Source organism: Plectropomus leopardus, chromosome 14 (assembly GCF_026936395.1).
Source record: "Plectropomus leopardus strain MGB_pleo_1.0 chromosome 14, ASM2693639v1, whole genome shotgun sequence".
NCBI lineage: Eukaryota > Metazoa > Chordata > Actinopteri > Perciformes > Serranidae > Plectropomus > Plectropomus leopardus.
This window is the reverse complement of record NC_142189.1, coordinates 6,741,443-6,758,532: the sequence shown is the minus strand read 5'-3', so window position 1 is coordinate 6,758,532 and position 17,090 is coordinate 6,741,443. Positions and strand designations below refer to the sequence as shown.

General features: G+C 39.8%; 1 protein-coding gene across 2 annotated transcripts; it reads left to right on the top strand.

Annotated features, from left to right (window-relative positions):
* Window positions 1-1,224: 1,224 nt before the first annotated feature.
* rbm25a (RNA binding motif protein 25a) lies at window positions 1,225-16,800 on the top strand. 2 transcript variants are annotated; one of them, XM_042500305.2, is made up of 18 exons: window positions 1,225-1,405; window positions 1,677-1,806; window positions 2,966-3,015; window positions 3,238-3,405; window positions 3,740-3,797; window positions 4,653-4,813; window positions 5,350-5,538; window positions 5,648-5,728; window positions 10,561-10,823; window positions 11,650-11,761; window positions 11,889-11,978; window positions 12,111-12,184; window positions 12,267-12,417; window positions 14,332-14,740; window positions 14,827-15,131; window positions 15,227-15,325; window positions 15,455-15,502; window positions 16,343-16,800. In XM_042500305.2, the coding sequence occupies exons 2-18, from the start codon at window positions 1,701-1,703 to the stop codon at window positions 16,433-16,435; spliced, it is 2,457 nt and encodes an 818-aa protein (XP_042356239.1). In that variant the 5' UTR covers window positions 1,225-1,405; window positions 1,677-1,700; the 3' UTR covers window positions 16,436-16,800. The 2 variants fall into 2 exon arrangements, with proteins under 2 accessions (XP_042356239.1, XP_042356238.1); XM_042500304.2 differs by having other exon boundaries at window positions 5,645-5,728.
* The last annotated feature ends 290 nt before the right edge of the window (window positions 16,801-17,090 follow it).

Here is a 17,090-nt window from a genome sequence, read left to right as displayed (position 1 = left end):
ATTATGTAAGTACACAAACATCATGACATATGCTGAACTGCTTCAAGTGCTACATACTACATCAGCTACGACAGACCTTAAAATATTTTAAACTTTGAGTTGGCCAATTTTGAAAATATGTCATTTTAGTTACTTTAATCTTGCATGAAAATTCACATGGTGACTGTTGAAGCTTGTGCTGCTGTAAAATGACAAAGTTACTCTGACGTGATGCTTTGTGTAGGGCTGCAAGTAAAAATTATTTTCCTTCGCAGTCTACATGTCCTTTACTTTGTTGCTCATTCAGTTTATAAACCATATAATCAGAAAAGTAGTGATTAAAGTAATTCTTTTTTAAAAAAAAAAAAAATATATTAGTCCAGGGTAACATATTCAAATTGCATTTATTTGAAGTACGGATTCCAATCATTATTTAATATTTAATCATATATAAAATGGAGAAAAGCAGTACCATCTCATGCTTGAGTAGTTGAAAAAATGAGCAGTGAGCAACAGATTGTAAAATTTGAGTCAGTTTTCTGCTGATCAATGAATCAATCGATAAACTTGCTATTTTTAGCACTACGTTTGCAGCAAGGTTGCAGTGGTAAACCCTTTTCACTATTCTATGGTATGAACATTTAGAGTTATCATACTGTGAGCGTTTGCTTATCCACAGTGCTAAAAAAAAGCACTTTTATTTTTTTTTTACAAATACTTCCATTAAAAAAAAAGGTTTCAAATACAATAGTGTCTTCAACCAAAAATAAAATAAATTATTAATTTTAATAACATTATTGTTATTATTATTATTTTTATTATTATTAGTAGTAGTAGTAGTATATCATATACCATGAAGCTGTGAAATTTTCTGAGACCATTATCGCACCACGAAAATTTCATATCGTTACAAACCTATTTAGCACTGATATAAAGTATTACTTTTTTCAAGGGCAGATGGTTGTCTCTGTAAGTTTATTTTTATACTTATTTCATTGTGCATGAAAATCACTGAAATCACAGGAAAAGGCAAGGACCTTGTGTGCATCTTTAGGTTCATGTTGACACGGACAAATCATGTTAATATTTTTAGACTATTGATTTTGACCCGCGTGAATCATTAAAACTCAATTACAAGTCTTCTGATATTATTTTTCAATTGAATAATTTTAAAGTTAACTTGATTTTGCCTGACAGACTAAATTTAGGGCCGTAAAACCCCTTTTCACACTATGCTCTCCCATGATGCACTTCGAAAAGAATAGGTCCCAGTTATTTGTATCCACAGGGTATCTCAGCGCGCTGGTGGTGATTATAACGCTAATCTTTAGCATTACGTTTACCCGTTTAACGCGTTTAATGGGCTTTTATTCGGAAAACCCGCAGTATTATTAGACACTGGGTTCTGTTTTACACGTGACAGCAGGTGAGTAAATCCTCACATGACCGCAGCAGCTAACGACAGCTAGCAAGGCCACACAGATGTGCTAACTAGCTCCGGCTAATTTAAATATTAATTTGAGGAGGACGCTATTCTGGAGGTGTCACACCTGGTTAATTAGCGACATTAGCAGTCAGTTGCGCTTTCCACGATAAAAAATGTGATTCTATTTTGAACTTGACATTAGCCTGGTGTAACCCTGAAGCACGTCAGCAGTGTCTGTCTTCAGTTTTACATCCTCTCTTCCTGTTTGAAGGCTCCTGTAGGGATTTTTTTGAGGATGTCATACCCTCCTCCGCTCAACCGCCAGCAGATCGGCATCCCGCAGTTACCTCCCAGGATCCCGCCTCCTCAGTATGCGGGGTTTGCACCGACTGTCCCGCCAGGTAACCTTATTAACGCCTCACATCTGCAGCTACAGCTGTGTGTTTGTTAACCGGACTCTGGAAGCTGTTTGCAGGGTTCCTTAAAAAGTATTGAAAGATATTGAATTCATTCATGAATGTTAAAATAAGGCCAGCATGAAAATGTATGAAATACAACTGCCAAAAGTCGTTAAAAGGCAAAGATGCCTGAAAGCAGGATTTTTGATATATACATTTTTTTTATTGAAACAAGTGTGTAGTGTAAAGCACATAGAAAAAAAACTCTCTCTCTATCTCTCTCTCTAGAAATATATATGTATATATATATATAATAGGATTGCAGATTGTAAGCATTTTCCTTAATCTATTAATCGGTAAAACCAACGATTGATTAGTCTTTGTTTGAAAAAAACATAAAAATGTAGCTTATTTTAAACAATACCAAATTTGTTTCATCCTCAGTCAAAGCTCACAGCAATATATTGCATATATTTTGACAGCCAACAAAAAAACAACAAAACAAATCAAATGTTTCTCGCATTTAGGTCTTACAGATCATATTGGAGCCAACAACAATCTTATTTTGATGCCCAGAGCAGAGGATCCACTGTCTGCTTGGTAGATGTCACTGTAACCTGAATGAAATAGTGTAGCACTAATTCAACAAAAATGGCTATACTGAGATACTGAGATTTTGCAGCAAGAAAATTAGTACGAGGCGTAGTGTATTTTCTGTAAAAAGCTTTTCAAACTCTGCATGATGGGGATCAAGGTAATTGAATCCCACATGCAGAGTGAAAAACATAAAATTGCCCAGAAAACGCGCCAAACGCCAGGTGTTTCTGTTCTGTTCAGCCATCGTCTCTGCCACAAAACAAAAAAGTCATGCTGTCAGTTACAATAAATATTTGGGCATCGTTGTTCCTAGCTCTTAAGTAATTGATGTCGGTTCTTTTTTTGTCTTCAATTATATAATGATAAAATAACTTTATTCTGTGTTGCATTAATACAAGTCCTAAAGTCTTGAATCTAACCTGCCTTTAGCTGTAGGAACCCTATAAAACATATATTAAATAATCATGCCACAAATGGTGCATATTACATAATTAAAAAGACAGTTGCCAGTATTTGTTCGGGAAACCCTGTTGGTTTGATTAATTTACTTTGTATCTATTTTCAGGTACTCCCATGATCCCTGTTCACATGGGCGTTGTGACCCCCACACCCACAGTGAGTTTCCAAACAGGAGTTCCTACTGCATGCCTTTTGAAGCATCAGCTGGTCTGTATGACCTGCTATTAAATAAACAGTCGGTACATCTGCTAATGACTGAGTCAGTTCAGCTCATTCTCACTCTTATCAGATTCTGCATTTTATTTTCTAAGCTGCTTTAATTGTTGTTTCTGTATAAGAGTATTACTTATATAGTTCAAATGTAATTTGATGTTGCAGGTTCTTGTCCCGACCACAGTCGCTGTAGCACAGAAGCCGATGCTTCCAAAAAAGGAGCCTACCATCAGAGCCAAGGACACAGACGACAGCGCAGGTCCCACCACCACTGTGTTTGTAGGCAACATCTCTGAAAAGGGATCTGACATGTTGGTCAGACAGCTTCTAGCGGTGAGTCGCTCGCGTGTACCCACTCGGCCTGTTATTCAGATGTCCTCAGATGGAGGTCAAGCTATAAAAACTGCAAGAGCTGAATGATTAAAAAAGAAGTAGGCAGCAAATGTTAATTTCTTGGGTTAAGAGTTCCAGGTTACACTTTTTGCACTTTGTGCAAATTCAAAATCAGTGAAAGTAAAATGCCAAGCAAGTGAATCGGGCTCGACTTTCATTTTTGCAGGGGCTACTGTTATAGAAACAGTAACCGAGAATTACTGCGTAGTATACGTTTGAATATTAACATCTTATAATGTGTAACTAACTAATTTCTTTTTCTCTTTCAAAATAGAAATGTGGTATTGTTCTAAGCTGGAAAAGGGTCCAAGGTGCCTCTGGGAAACTTCAAGGTAAGAAAAGGCCACAATGCATTTTAACCAGCTTCTTTTATTGTGCATGCAAGTAACTGTGCCAGACATTTAGAGGTCACTGTAATCCCCTGAAAAAAGTATGCACCACACTGTGCTGTTAACAGCTTTGGAGTCTCTTTCTGTAATTTTGGCACCAAGTTACAGAAAGAGGCTCTTTAAAATTGAATGTAAAATCAAATTCTGTTTGAAATTTTCTGCAAATATTATATATATATAAAGCTAAGTTCACGCTACACAGCTTTCAAAGTCACCATATTGCTGTACTGTTCACACCACATAACTTGCGGTCTTGTTATCAGGAGTCTTGTGGTTTTGACACTCTATGACTAACCAGCAGTGGGTTGACTGGGGGTTCAGCCCAGAGTCTGAGGGGTGTTTACTAGAAAATACCAAAGTCAAAAAGTGACAAAGCAGCGTTCTGAGTGAATCATTAGGCTAATAATTTACAGAAACATTGCATCTGATAGTCCACCCTTCACCTTCTCTTACCCACTCTCTATCACTTTCTCCCCTTTTCAATTACTCACCTTGGAAAGCATCGCCCTGCTGTGTCTTGTGCTCTCATTGGCTGCAGCTCACTGACAAAGTCCTCGACAGGTCCAGTTCTGTAGCATGCTAGATATCTAGGGAGTGTCTGTGATGCATCATCTGCAGCACACATTGGGAGTCAAATAATACAGATTTTGCCCGGATCTGGGGCTTTTGTTCAGGAGCTCCAGAAAACGTTGGTGAGCAGAAAATTGGGGCTAAAGTCGTGTAGTGTGGACTTAGCATTACTGGATTTTTTCGACATCTTTGGAAATAACTTTTTTTGATGCTGCCCTCTCCCTGAAGCCTTCGGGTTCTGTGAGTATAAGGAGCCTGAATCAACGCTGCGAGCCCTCAGACTTCTGCACGAGCTGCTGTTGGGTGATAAGAAGCTGTTGGTGAAGGTAGATGCCAAGACCAAGGCCCAGCTCGATGAGTGGAAGGCCAAGAAGAGGAGTGCCAATGGGGTACGCCGTTCACCTGCTTAGCAAAAGATTTCTATTTCTGTTACATTCTGTACGTTTACATGCACAGTTTAGTCGAGCTACGGTCATAGCTCGATCAGGACATTTAATTGGACCGCTGTCCTTGTCCCAGTATACGAGCACCGGGGGGAGAATTGATTTATTGAAGTAAGTTTGTTCAACTCGCCATGGCAGGCAGAGATATACCCTCTTTCAGCAAGTTGCTGTCGCTCTATATTATTTATACAGCCTATGCTTTTGACTGAATTGCAATTGTAACAGTTTATTTACAATAACTTTGGGGTAGAAAACTGCCGCGTCATGTACATGTTATCAGTAATTTCTGCCTTCATTGATTATTGTAAATCCACCTAAAAATCAGCATCATTTCAAGTGTAGCCTCAGTTATATTTAGAATATTTCCACCGCTTTACCCTGCTGTCAGACAGCCCTAGTTGGGTTAACACGATAATTCAACTTTTTCTAACATCATGTAAAGGTACTGACTGTTTTGCCATTTTTCTGGCTTTGACATGAAGGGAGCTAGCTCTAAGAACGGGGACGACGATGAGGAGGAGGTTCTGGATGAAGAAACCCTACGTCGGGACCAGGTTGTGAAGGGGGCGATAGACCTCCTCATCCGAGAGTATGCAAGTGAGCTCAATGCTCCGTCTCAGGATGCAGACAGCCAACCTCGCAACAAGAAGCGGAAAGAGAAGAAAGAGGAGGTAGGAGGAGGTTTGCATAGTGTAGCTGCTGTGTGATTTGTACCTATTTATTTAAACCGCTGAGTACTTAGTGTGTTCTTTTTTGTCTTTCTTTCCTTTGTGTAAGGAGGATATCAATGCCATGGAGATGGAGGACGACAAGAGAGACTTGATTTCCAGAGAAATCAGTAAATTCCGGGACACACACAAGGTAACGTATCAAACTGCTGTTATTTATTACGTTGTAGTTTAGGTTTTGGAGAAGAAATCCTCCACTGTTTGAAATTAGAAATTCATCAACAGCAAATGGAGATAATTCCTCCATAAGACTGTTCTGCTACTGTCAACTATAGTAAGGAGGTTGTGTGTTAATATATAGATCAGTGAGTGAAATTCAAACATTAAAGGTATAGAAAGTATTAGATTTTGATTCAAAGATTTTATAGTATCTATTAAAGTGTTTCAATACAACATCAACCAATCATAGATGGCCTTGTAGTATCTGTCAGTGTCTTCAAATTTGGCATTATTATTCACAGTACTGATTTGAGACTAAAGGTTTTGGCTCTGCACAAGCTTAAGTCATCACACAGAGTGCATGGACACAATGTTAAATTCCATCTAAAGCTAATCTATTGATTAAACCCCACCAATGTGGTAGAGTTCATTTGGTGACTAGAGCAAGATGAATCTCAGAATCTCAGCTTTGGAAAAAGTTGCGAGGATAGGATGTAAGTATGAGCTTTCTATTCTTCTTTACTCATGTTGGGCGCTCCCTTCTGGAGGGTTTGCAGAGGGGCAACTGGCTCTTACTTCACTTTTATTATTTCTAGTTACATGTGGATTCAGGTGGTTCTGACACTGAAACTTGGATTTTTAAATTGTGGGAGATGTCCATCTGTAGTGTGTCGTGTCTGCACTCAGATCAGTTTTAGAAGACGGGGCAGCTCAGTGAACCTCTGCAGGTCCTCAGATGATAAATGATGTGTTTGAAGAACACACAGAGATTATATGAGCCTAACCACTGCAGTAGTTTGAACTGCAGCCTGTAGTGTTACTAAAGCAGGGAGCGCCCCTCCACAGCACTCTGTGGTCTGAAGACATGCAAGGTAAGTGTTTGTTTTTTTTATTTCATTTTGTTTTCATACACTTGTTTCCTTTTTTTCTTCTGTCGTAGTGACCTTACCCCTTCCATTTTAGTTGCCAAATAAAAGAATGAGAAAATAATATCACATTGACCCTATTAGTATTTGAATGAGGAGGACAAAGGTGCAGCGACAAAATTATGTCAACACCTCATGGGACTGGACTTAAATTGCATCTTAATCACAATCTCAAACACTGTCACAGAGGTGGGTCATTTTAGGATAAACATTGCATTGCATTGTCAGCCACTGTATATTATGAGGCTGTTTCACCAGCATATTGATTTGTGAATTTCGAAAGAAGCCAACTAAAAGAGCTCAAACATTTAGCTCAGATAAAACACAGGGCAAATAATACAACACTAAGACCAAAAAACATAACTACATATCATGTTAAACATAGATACACAGATAAAACACTCAGTCAATCAAATACAGAGTTAAAGATAGAAAAAACAAGTTAAAGCATTTTTAAATAACTCAAAGAGGCTAGAATGTGCAGAAACTGCAGGTGCCAATAATAAATAAAAAATACTAATTATTGTGGATCAGTCTAAAAAACACAATTATATGCTACTGATACTGATACTGATGTACTACTGATACTGCCATCAGTAAAGAGGAACATGGAACAATGAGAAACTGTCGTACATGAACCGACAGGTATGATAAGATTTATTTTCAGTGTTCTGTTCAATATTGTGGTTTCTTAACCCAGACTCCCCCTCCCTCCTCCCCACACGCTTCCTCCATACTGAATAAACTGAAAAAACAACCAACTTCTGTTAATCTGCATGCAGATTAATACAGCCCACCCCTGTGACAGTGTTTAAAATGGTGATTTAGTTGTTTTCAATTAGTTTGTTTCAAACAAAAGAGTGCTTTTTTAACTTTATAACAAGAGGTAAGTTTTAGAATAAAAAGAAAACAGGACAGTTTATACCACACGGTGCTGTGAATTGTCTCCCTCAGACAAAAAAAAAGCTAACCAAGGTTTTTAGAAATGCTGATTTGAAGTTTAACTAAATTACAACGTAGAACATATAGTTCACATAAAACAGGTAGTTCAGACCCCCTCAATACTTTTCCTCTTTTTCATTATTTGTTCTTCACTTAACAGCTGCCAGACCCACATCTCCAACAGTACTTAATATATACAATTGTTAGACATTTATTAAATCACTCGAAGACTGTTGAAGCTGTGGGCCTGACTGGGTTAAGGTTTTTTGTGTCATTTATTGGGTTGGAGAGGCCAAAGAGACACCAGAAGACAACCTACTGGTAAGACTGTTTCACTAATTTCCTTTCCGTGGCAAAATGAAATGTACCTGAGATGTTTCAGACATGATTTTGAAAACAAGTTGTTGATGTTGTTTATGTGGATGAGCTGTAATTAAGTAACTGCTTCACAGGTTGTCGTGTGGACGTTTTTCCTGATTATTTTGACTTTACATGACCTGCTTTTCCTCCCACACGTAGCCTGTAGGATGTGTAGAGGCAGAGAGGCGCTGAAACCGTAGTTCATCACCCGAGAGTTCCTCAACAATAGCTCCAAAACGGTCTGTAGAAAATGCCATGATTTTTATGTCAACTGGTTAGAAAGCAGACAAATGGTCAATATTTAGTGTTTATTAGATTAGATTACATGTTAGATGAGCTGGAATATTGATTAGCTTCATTGGAAAGTTTTTGCCAAGAGGAATTGATTTTGCAAGTGACTTTCTCTTTGAATTCCAGCAAATAAAAACACAATATCAGCATAATGAGTATCATTGCTCCCATTTCCAAACTTTTGAATATTTTATGCTATAAATGTTCAAAATCCATGACCATCAGTCAGTATATTGTGCCTAAACTGTCTTCAGACATACTTTTCTTTTTAAAAAAAGCACAAAAGACCGTAAAAAAACATCAAAGAACAGCTTCTTTTTTTGTAAGAACAAACTTCAAACTTGAATTATCTGTAACATTTTGAAGTATACTTAAATATACAAATGTGAAAAAATACAAAGCACTAAAAAATCCAAATAATTTAAACTTAACCCAACTACAATAATTTAACACTAAATAACAGTTACAGCACTGACAAGTAGGTGCGCAACAATACATTATCCTGGATAGATATATTGATTCAAGTATTTACCTCAAATTTCATCAATGCAAAGTTTAAACATCAATACGCTTTGCCATTTTAAGACACACTTTTAGTTTGAGAAGGTCTGCGGCACCATTTCTGTCTAAGTAAACCTCCTTTCTAAACTTTCAAACAGTTCTAGTGGCCTAGCGCTAGGCAGAAAATGACAAGCAGCCAAAATAAAGATAATGAGGATACTGATATTGTCTCATATCGACTGCAGGTCCCTGAAATACATGAAACTGGAATATTGTGGCAGACTTTGTGATATCAGCAAATACGGCATTGTTGTACGAAGAATCAATTAAATATCGTATTGTGATGAAAACCGTGATTTACATCCTTAGTAATAACAAGGAAATACATTTTGAGCTTGGATCAGCTGTCATGCGTCACCTTCACACACACACACACACACACACACAAAACCCCCCCAAAAAACCTGGCTCCAGAATGAGGTACCAAAATCAGCGCTGTGATTCAGTCTAGTAGGTTATGGTTATATGGGAAGCAGTCCCCTATTGGCACCGGTACTCTACGAAGAAAATTACAATGTAAATGTAAAAAATCCCCAAAACTCTGCAGTACAATGCACTCCCAGTCCCCGGGTCTGTCCCTCTGCTGCACTGAGATCTCCCACATTGCTGCAGGGGAGCACTAGCATTTCAGTCTGGCGCCGCTCCACCGCGTCTCAGATGACCATGCAGAAAACACATGGGAGCTTGTTATGTAATCCACTAAGTTGGGCCATTTGCCATGTTAAGCTTGGGCTTGTTTTAATCCACTTGGCACCCATAGGTAAGACCAAACCAGGACACTATATACTGGTGAACTTCAGTGTATAGTTAGAACTTGCTGACCGTTTGGTTCAAAGCTGACTTGGCTCTTGGTTAATGCTTTTAAGTGGGGCATGAGTAGTTAAAGAAGACTTAAACCCAAGGAATCATGTAAAGCTGAGTGCCTGAAGCATTAATGTGTACCAATTACATCATACATATATGGTGATGCTGTGGTATATATGCATTTTTTAACCTACAGTATCTCTTGCATGAGGTCAAATCTATTACATTTGAGCATCTGCCTGAATGCACATTGATTGGGAAAGTGCGCGGATATGGGTTCCACCAGTATGTATTTATTGGAATGGCCTTTTATTACGTCAGAGCATAATCTGAGATCTCTGCAGAGCACATAGCATCTGCAAAGGACAAGTTGACCTGTTACATATGTGCAAAAAAATCACTCAATATTAGCCTATGCGATAAAGAGGAGAGCTGAGTACTGGAGCCAGGACAGGAAATGATCTCTGATGTAACAAAAATACAATAATGTCAATGTTTACAGCTAAAAAAGTGTTGAAAAACACCCGAAAAATGTTATTGGGAGATGGTTTTAACCTTTTTTTCTGCCATAACTCCTTCCTGAAACACAGATTCCTTTAGTTTCTAGGTGTTCTTCAAGATTTGACTGTAATTTGTGGTTTTTAAGTAAGTGTGTCTGAATTGAGCAGTATGTGCATTAAACCTGCTCAAACAGCGGACCACTCTTCCTGGAGGAAACACCAGGGCTAAGAGGACTTCCTCACTTGCAGCAGCCAGCCTCTCCAATGCAATGAGTCATGGCAGTATGTGAGCATGTCTGGCCATACCATGTCTGGTATCGTGCTGAAAACTTGTGTTTTTATGTATTTTAGTATGATGTTTTCCGTATTGAGAATCTAGTAACACACTTTTCCCCCTTTTTCTCCCTCTTGGGCTCCTGCAGAAACTTGAGGAGGAAAAAGGAAAGAAAGAAAAGGAGCGTCTGGAGATCGAGAGGGAAAGGAGAGAGAGGGACAAAGAGCGGGAGCGCGAGAGGGAGCGCCGAGACCGCGAGAAAGAGAAGGAAAGGGAGAGAGAGAGGGACAAGGAGCGTGAAAGAGACCGGGAACGGGAGAGAGACCGGGAACGGGAGAGGACGAAGGAGAGAGAGAGGGAGCGGGAGAGGGAGAGGAGTCGAGACGTCAGTGAAGATCGCAGCAGATCGAGGTCAGTGGGAGGCCTGTGGTGTCAGACTTGATGCTCTGTTGTCAAAAGTCAAAGCACATGCGACACGAAATGTTAAATCTGGTTGTCAAGCATCAGCTTTTGGTTGCTTAAACTGCAAATATGGTTATATTAATAATATGGTTATCGTTACAAATCGTCCCTCAGTGTGGGTGGAACTTACATACTAGTTTTAAACATAGCATTGTAGCGTAAAGCAGTTTTATATTTTACACACTTAACACACTCAGCACATTATCTGTATTGTAATATTTTGAGTAAGGCTCTATGCAGTCGTGTGTCAGCGTAATAATAGAAGTGTTACATAAAATAATGTTTAAAAGTATGACATCGAGATGAATGTTGCCCGAGTATAAATTTCCATCCAACTCAAAGATGCTGTGATAATTTGCCCCCAAAGACTTCACAAATTCCTTTTTTGGTTTTGTTCAGCTTCATCTGGCTCTTTGCAATGTTGATAATTATCTTCATAAAGATAGTTGACACAACTATATTACCAAAAAGTCCATTTAGTAGCTTTCCTGGAGCTTTCAGTCACCTTTTCTGATATGATTGAAGTCAGATCAGTCTCTAAAATAGGTTCTTTAGGTGTAGCAAATACCTGTAATTCAGAGTAAAAGTGAAAAACAAAGACGCAGATGTAAAAAAACAAGTGCGCTGGCTGATGCAAAAATGATCTGATGAAATCGCTGTAGTAAAATGCAGCTCTGTTTTTAACATTTGGTAAATAAGTGCTTGACTTCTTAAAAATTATTTTCATTTTTCTTCTCATTTCACGATGTGATGCTAATTTGATTGTCGTCTGCAGAGAGAGGACTAGAGAGGACAAAAAACGCGACCGTGAAGAAGATGAGGAGGACGTGTACGAACGGAGGCGGCTCGAGAGGAGGCTTAGAGACAAGGAGGCGGCTTACCAAGAGGTACGTATATCGTCTTTTGAATTTAATCGATTTTAGTTTAAAGAGTTGTACTTCAAGAAATGTATTTAATGACTGATGTTTGTGTATGTCTGACTCAGTGATGATTAGATTTTTCTTCTTTTTATAGCGGCTGAAAAATTGGGAGATCAGGGAGAGGAAGAAATCTCGTGACTACAGCAAAGAAACGGAGAGGGAGGACGAGAGGCGTCGGGAAACGGTATGCAATAATGCATACCTCACCGTATCACCGACAAGAAATCAGCATTGTTATTGTCTTTACTTAGTTTGTAATGTCAGATATGTGATGATGATTTATGCAGCTACTCTGATTGTGATGGTTTAAATTCAGATGAAAGAAGCCAAAAGACTGAAAGAATTTCTTGAAGATTACGACGATGACAGAGACGACCCAAAATACTACAGGTGAATATCTTGATGCACATTTAGAAGTCTTTTGCATGTGTTTTGCATTTGGCATTACTTGACGGCTCATTCTCATTCTCAGGGGCAGCGCTTTGCAGAAGCGACTCCGTGACAGAGAAAAGGAGACAGAGTTGGACGAGCGAGACCGGAAGAGGGAGAAGGAGGAGCTGGAGGAGATCAGACAGAGGCTCCTGGCTGAAGGTCACCCTGACCCTGATGCTGAGCTGCAGAGGGTGAGTCCGTCATTCTTTCATTCATTTTAGTATCCCGACTCCAGTAAGATGCTTTCTTAATTGTCATGTGAACTATAAGCCTGTTTCTATAATTTGGGTAGATTTCTCTTGGAGACATTGCCACTGCAAGTGCCACACACACAGATCACTGGGTTTATAATTTGCTTTTTGCAAGGGCGCATGTGCAGAACATAACAGAGGAAGCAGCTGGATCAAAGGAGAGATCAGTATTTAGTGATTTATACTTGACTTATACTTTATACTAAAACTGAAATGAACAAATACCCTTTTCACTCAAAAATGTTTTTGTATGCAAGTTTTTTTAACATGAAAAAACCTGCTAAAAATTAAAAAATAAACTCCCTTACTATTGCCAGTAGACAAGCGGGCTTTGTGTTTATGTTATAAGTTTTTAAACAATAGAAAGCAGCATGGAAGGTGGAGAAAATGTTACCGTGGTTACTTCTTCAATCATATCTGTTACTTATTCAGTAAGAGAGAGTCTCTCTTTGAAACTTGGTGCAAAGTAATTTGACAAGTGTTTTCGAGCGAATGTTTTGGGGGCTTTTTGGGCTTTATTTGATAGGACATCTTTAGCATGAGGGGGAGAGGGAGGGGATGACGGGCAGCAAAGGGCCGAGGTTGAAATCAAACCTGCGGCTGCTGCGACAAGGACATAGCCTTTGTACATGGGACACCTGCAGTACCAGGTGAGCTAGTGGGTGTCCTGACAGTCATCATTTTTTTCTGAGATGACAAAGCGTTGTTGCATCATGCTGAAAAAAGGGGCAAAAATTAGTGTATCCACCTGGATGTCATGTTTCAGTCACTGCTGATCGATCTGGAGCCAATAAAAACCCTTGACCTATGTAGAGTCATTTGCCCTGGTAATGAGTGCCGATTCTGCAAATGGACACTTGCTACCTTGGGGGCCGTCATCAGCAGGGGCCCGTCCAAGCAGCTAAGTGAAGCTATGCTTCTTGCTTCTCCCCTTTTGCCGGAGCTCCAACTGTAGGTCAAAGTCTGCAGCAAAGCTAAATCTGGGTTTGTTCATGGCAGGCGGATATAGAGGCCTCATTAAATTGAGGCTGTTTCAAAACTGGTTACAAATTCCTAGTTGTCGTGTTAAATAGCACTCCACTTCTGTATTTTGATACAGATGGTGCGCGTTCCTGATTCATGCTTCATCCCATGTTTTAAAGTGGCCTCGGGCACAGATCGGCGTGCTGTGACTGGGTTTGGTACACATTGTTCACGCTTATCAAAAGAAATGGACTTAGGGGTCAAGTACGCTTTGATTGGGATTCGAGTTGATGTGAAGCGCCCTAAATAATTTGGTTTCCACCTCTCTCTTGACAAATGTGAGGAAAAGTCTGTTCATGGGTCTGACACACACACACACACACACACACACACACACACACACACACACACACACACACACACACACACACACACACAACACACACACACACACACACACACACACACACACACACACACAGGCCACATACCAGTGTCATCTGTCACTTAAACAGTTAAGTCCATAAGCAGTAATTCAGTTTCCACAGCTGACATTTGACTTTTTGTTAAATTCAGACATTTTCGTGCTCTGAGAGAAAGCTCTGCTCTGTTTGGGTATCTCAGTGGGTATTTTTGTGTTAATGCAATTATTTTTTGTCACGTAGAAATTTAGTCACATACAGTTAACTTTCTGTTCAAGAGTTTTCCTGTCGTCTGTCTCCTTTTGGTATCCAATCTGGAATCTGTTAGTGCATCTGTTACTAAAATGCCACCTGTTAACCAAATATTGATTCCTGACACACACATAAAAGAAAAGTGCCCCAGAATATGAAGCCATTCAATTCAATAACTAGATAATAGATAATAAACCCATCATGTATATTTGTGCAGATGGAGGAGGAGGCAGAGCGCAGACGACAGCCTCCTCTGAAACTTGAACCTGAGGAGGACGTAAACCAGGAGAAGTCTCGCAAAGATCGGGATCGGGAGAAGAGAGGGTCGGGAAGACCCGCAGAGCCGATGCCTCGAGCCCCTCCGCAGCATTCGGATGATGATGAGGAGGAAGGGGAAGAAGATGACTATCACGATGGTGAGGATTCACAAGAAGCCAAGCTGCAAGTCAAACCCATCATGCGACCAATCACCACCGCTCCCTCGGTGTCCTCGGCCAGTGGGAACGCGACTCCAAACACACCCGGCAACGAATCTCCCTGCGGCATCATCATTCCAGGTGAAAACACTCCTGAGGTCCAACCTCCGGAGGAGCACCGGCCCAAGATAGGTCTCAGTCTCAAACTGGGTGAGTACAGTAACAAACTGCGGGCACAGAGAGATCTGATTCCTCAGCTGCTCTGTGCAGAAGTGACTGGTCTTTCTCTCCTCCAGGTGCCACCAACAGTCCCAGCCAGCTCAGCGTAGGAAAGAGAAAGAAGCTGGCGACCGTTGAAAGCGTTTTCAACAAGTTTGATGACGAGGAGGCCGATGAGCAGCCTCGCAAAAGGAAACTGGTTCCACTGGACTACGGGGATGACGACAAGAGTCTGGGGCTGGACGGGGCCGAAATTTCAGGGGCCAAAGGTAGCATCAACTCGGAGGAGAAACGTAAGCACATAAAGAGCCTTATTGAGAAAATCCCCACCGCCAGGCCGGAGCTCTTCTCCTACCCTCTGGACTGGGCCATGGTCGACTCGGTAAAGATCTGATATTTTATTCAAAATTCTCGTCGTTATTTGCTGTAATAACATGATCAATAATAGAAAATGTGTTGTGATGGTTCTTTGAGTAGACTCTGATGGATCGACGCATTAGACCGTGGATCAATAAAAAGATTATTGAATACATTGGCGAGGAGGAACCCACGCTGGTTGATTTTGTCTGTTCAAAGGTTCGTGATTATTTAATTTAAATAGCTAGTTCCCATTGAAAATATGAATGTGTGTGTGTGTGTGTGTGTATGTGTATGTGTGTTGCACTGTTGCTCAATTTAACTAAGTGGTTTTTCTTGTCTCCCCAGGTGATGGCACACAGCACCCCTCAGGGTATTCTCGATGATGTTGCTATGGTAAGTTGAATCATGAAGCCAAAGTGTGCTTGATTTGATCTTTTATGCGAGTTCGTGGTTATTCGAACATATGAATGCTTGTGAGGCTTAAAGGGACAGTTCATCCCCAAATCAAAAATACATATTTCACTTTTTACCTGTAGTGCTATTTATCAGTCTAGATTGTTTTGGTGTGAGTTTCCGGTTTCTCAAGATAATTCACATACCTTGTTCTGAGCAGTTTCATGCAGGAAATACTTTTCTTTCTACACCCACCAATAATATCACTGCGCAGAAGGAAGCGTGCATCGGCTCATGGAGAGGCCTGTGAAAGTGTGAGATGTAAACATAAACGGGGTCCACCTCGGCTGAGTTGTAACGTTAGCTAGCTCAGTGGTTCTAGTTGAGCTAGCAGTAGATGCAGTTTGCGCAAAACTTAAATATTTTTGAAATATTGATAAACACAATTGTGAGATGACTGCGTTTAAGTGATGTTATGAGCCTTCTCGTAAAAGTGTTTCTATTGCAGTCTTGCAAAATATGGCTTTTTTGAATCCCCTGAAATACCACCTCATGCGAGCATAAAACTTTTTGCGATAAATGGGAGGTTTTTTTTTTTAATTGACGTGTTTCTGTTAGGTGTATTTTATATTCGCAATTTCAATTTGAGCGGTTTGAGGGTTTATGGAAACCTGCCTAGTGTGAGCATGTTAGCATGCCGATGTCATCAGAGCGCTCGAAGTCCAGTTACAGTTGGTCTTCAATAATCTGTGTAACTTTAATGTAACAAGTCTGATTTATTAAACAGATTTATTGAGCTGTTTGATATGAATTTTGACTCTCCAATCTTTTTGTGTTTAGGTTCTTGATGAAGAAGCAGAGGTCTTCATAGTAAAAATGTGGCGGTTGTTAATATATGAAACAGAAGCAAAGAAAATCGGCCTGGTGAAATAAAGATCACGGGTCTCTGTGACTGACTTCCTTAAAATCACAGTTCTGCTGTCGACAGTTTTCTGGTCCAGCAGGCTGTAGACAACACGTGCCCCTCCATTCCATCAGCAAGGAGCTGCTGCCTTGTATGTGTGTGTGTTTGGGAGGGAAAGTCTGAGCTGTGAACAGAAGAGGTTTGCACAAACATACTGCATGATAAAACTTTGGTTGTATTTTTTTTCTTTGTTGATGCTGTTGAGGCAGAAAACAATTGCAATACAGCGATCTGTTATTGAAAATGTTGGACTCATTCTGCTTTGATTTACTGTCGTCATGTTGAGGCACTGCTTCATTGTGTGAACTAATAAATATGCTTTTTTTTTAGAAAATATTTTTTATTTCTCTTCATTTGGCCACAAAAAAAGGAAAATACAGAAGTATGTCTTAACTGTGTCTTTGCTCAGAAATTTTGCACATCCCCTGATCCCCAAGAACAGAATCTATTCTATAATCTATCTTGGGGAAGAATAAAATCACTTTTAGATAATTACAAGGACAGCTTTGGGGTATATGACTGTTAAATGTAATGGAACTATAGAATACAAAAACAATGAAAAAAAACTTAAATTACCATATTTTTTTCAGGACTCGCTGAAATGCTCAATGGTTGGACTAAAAG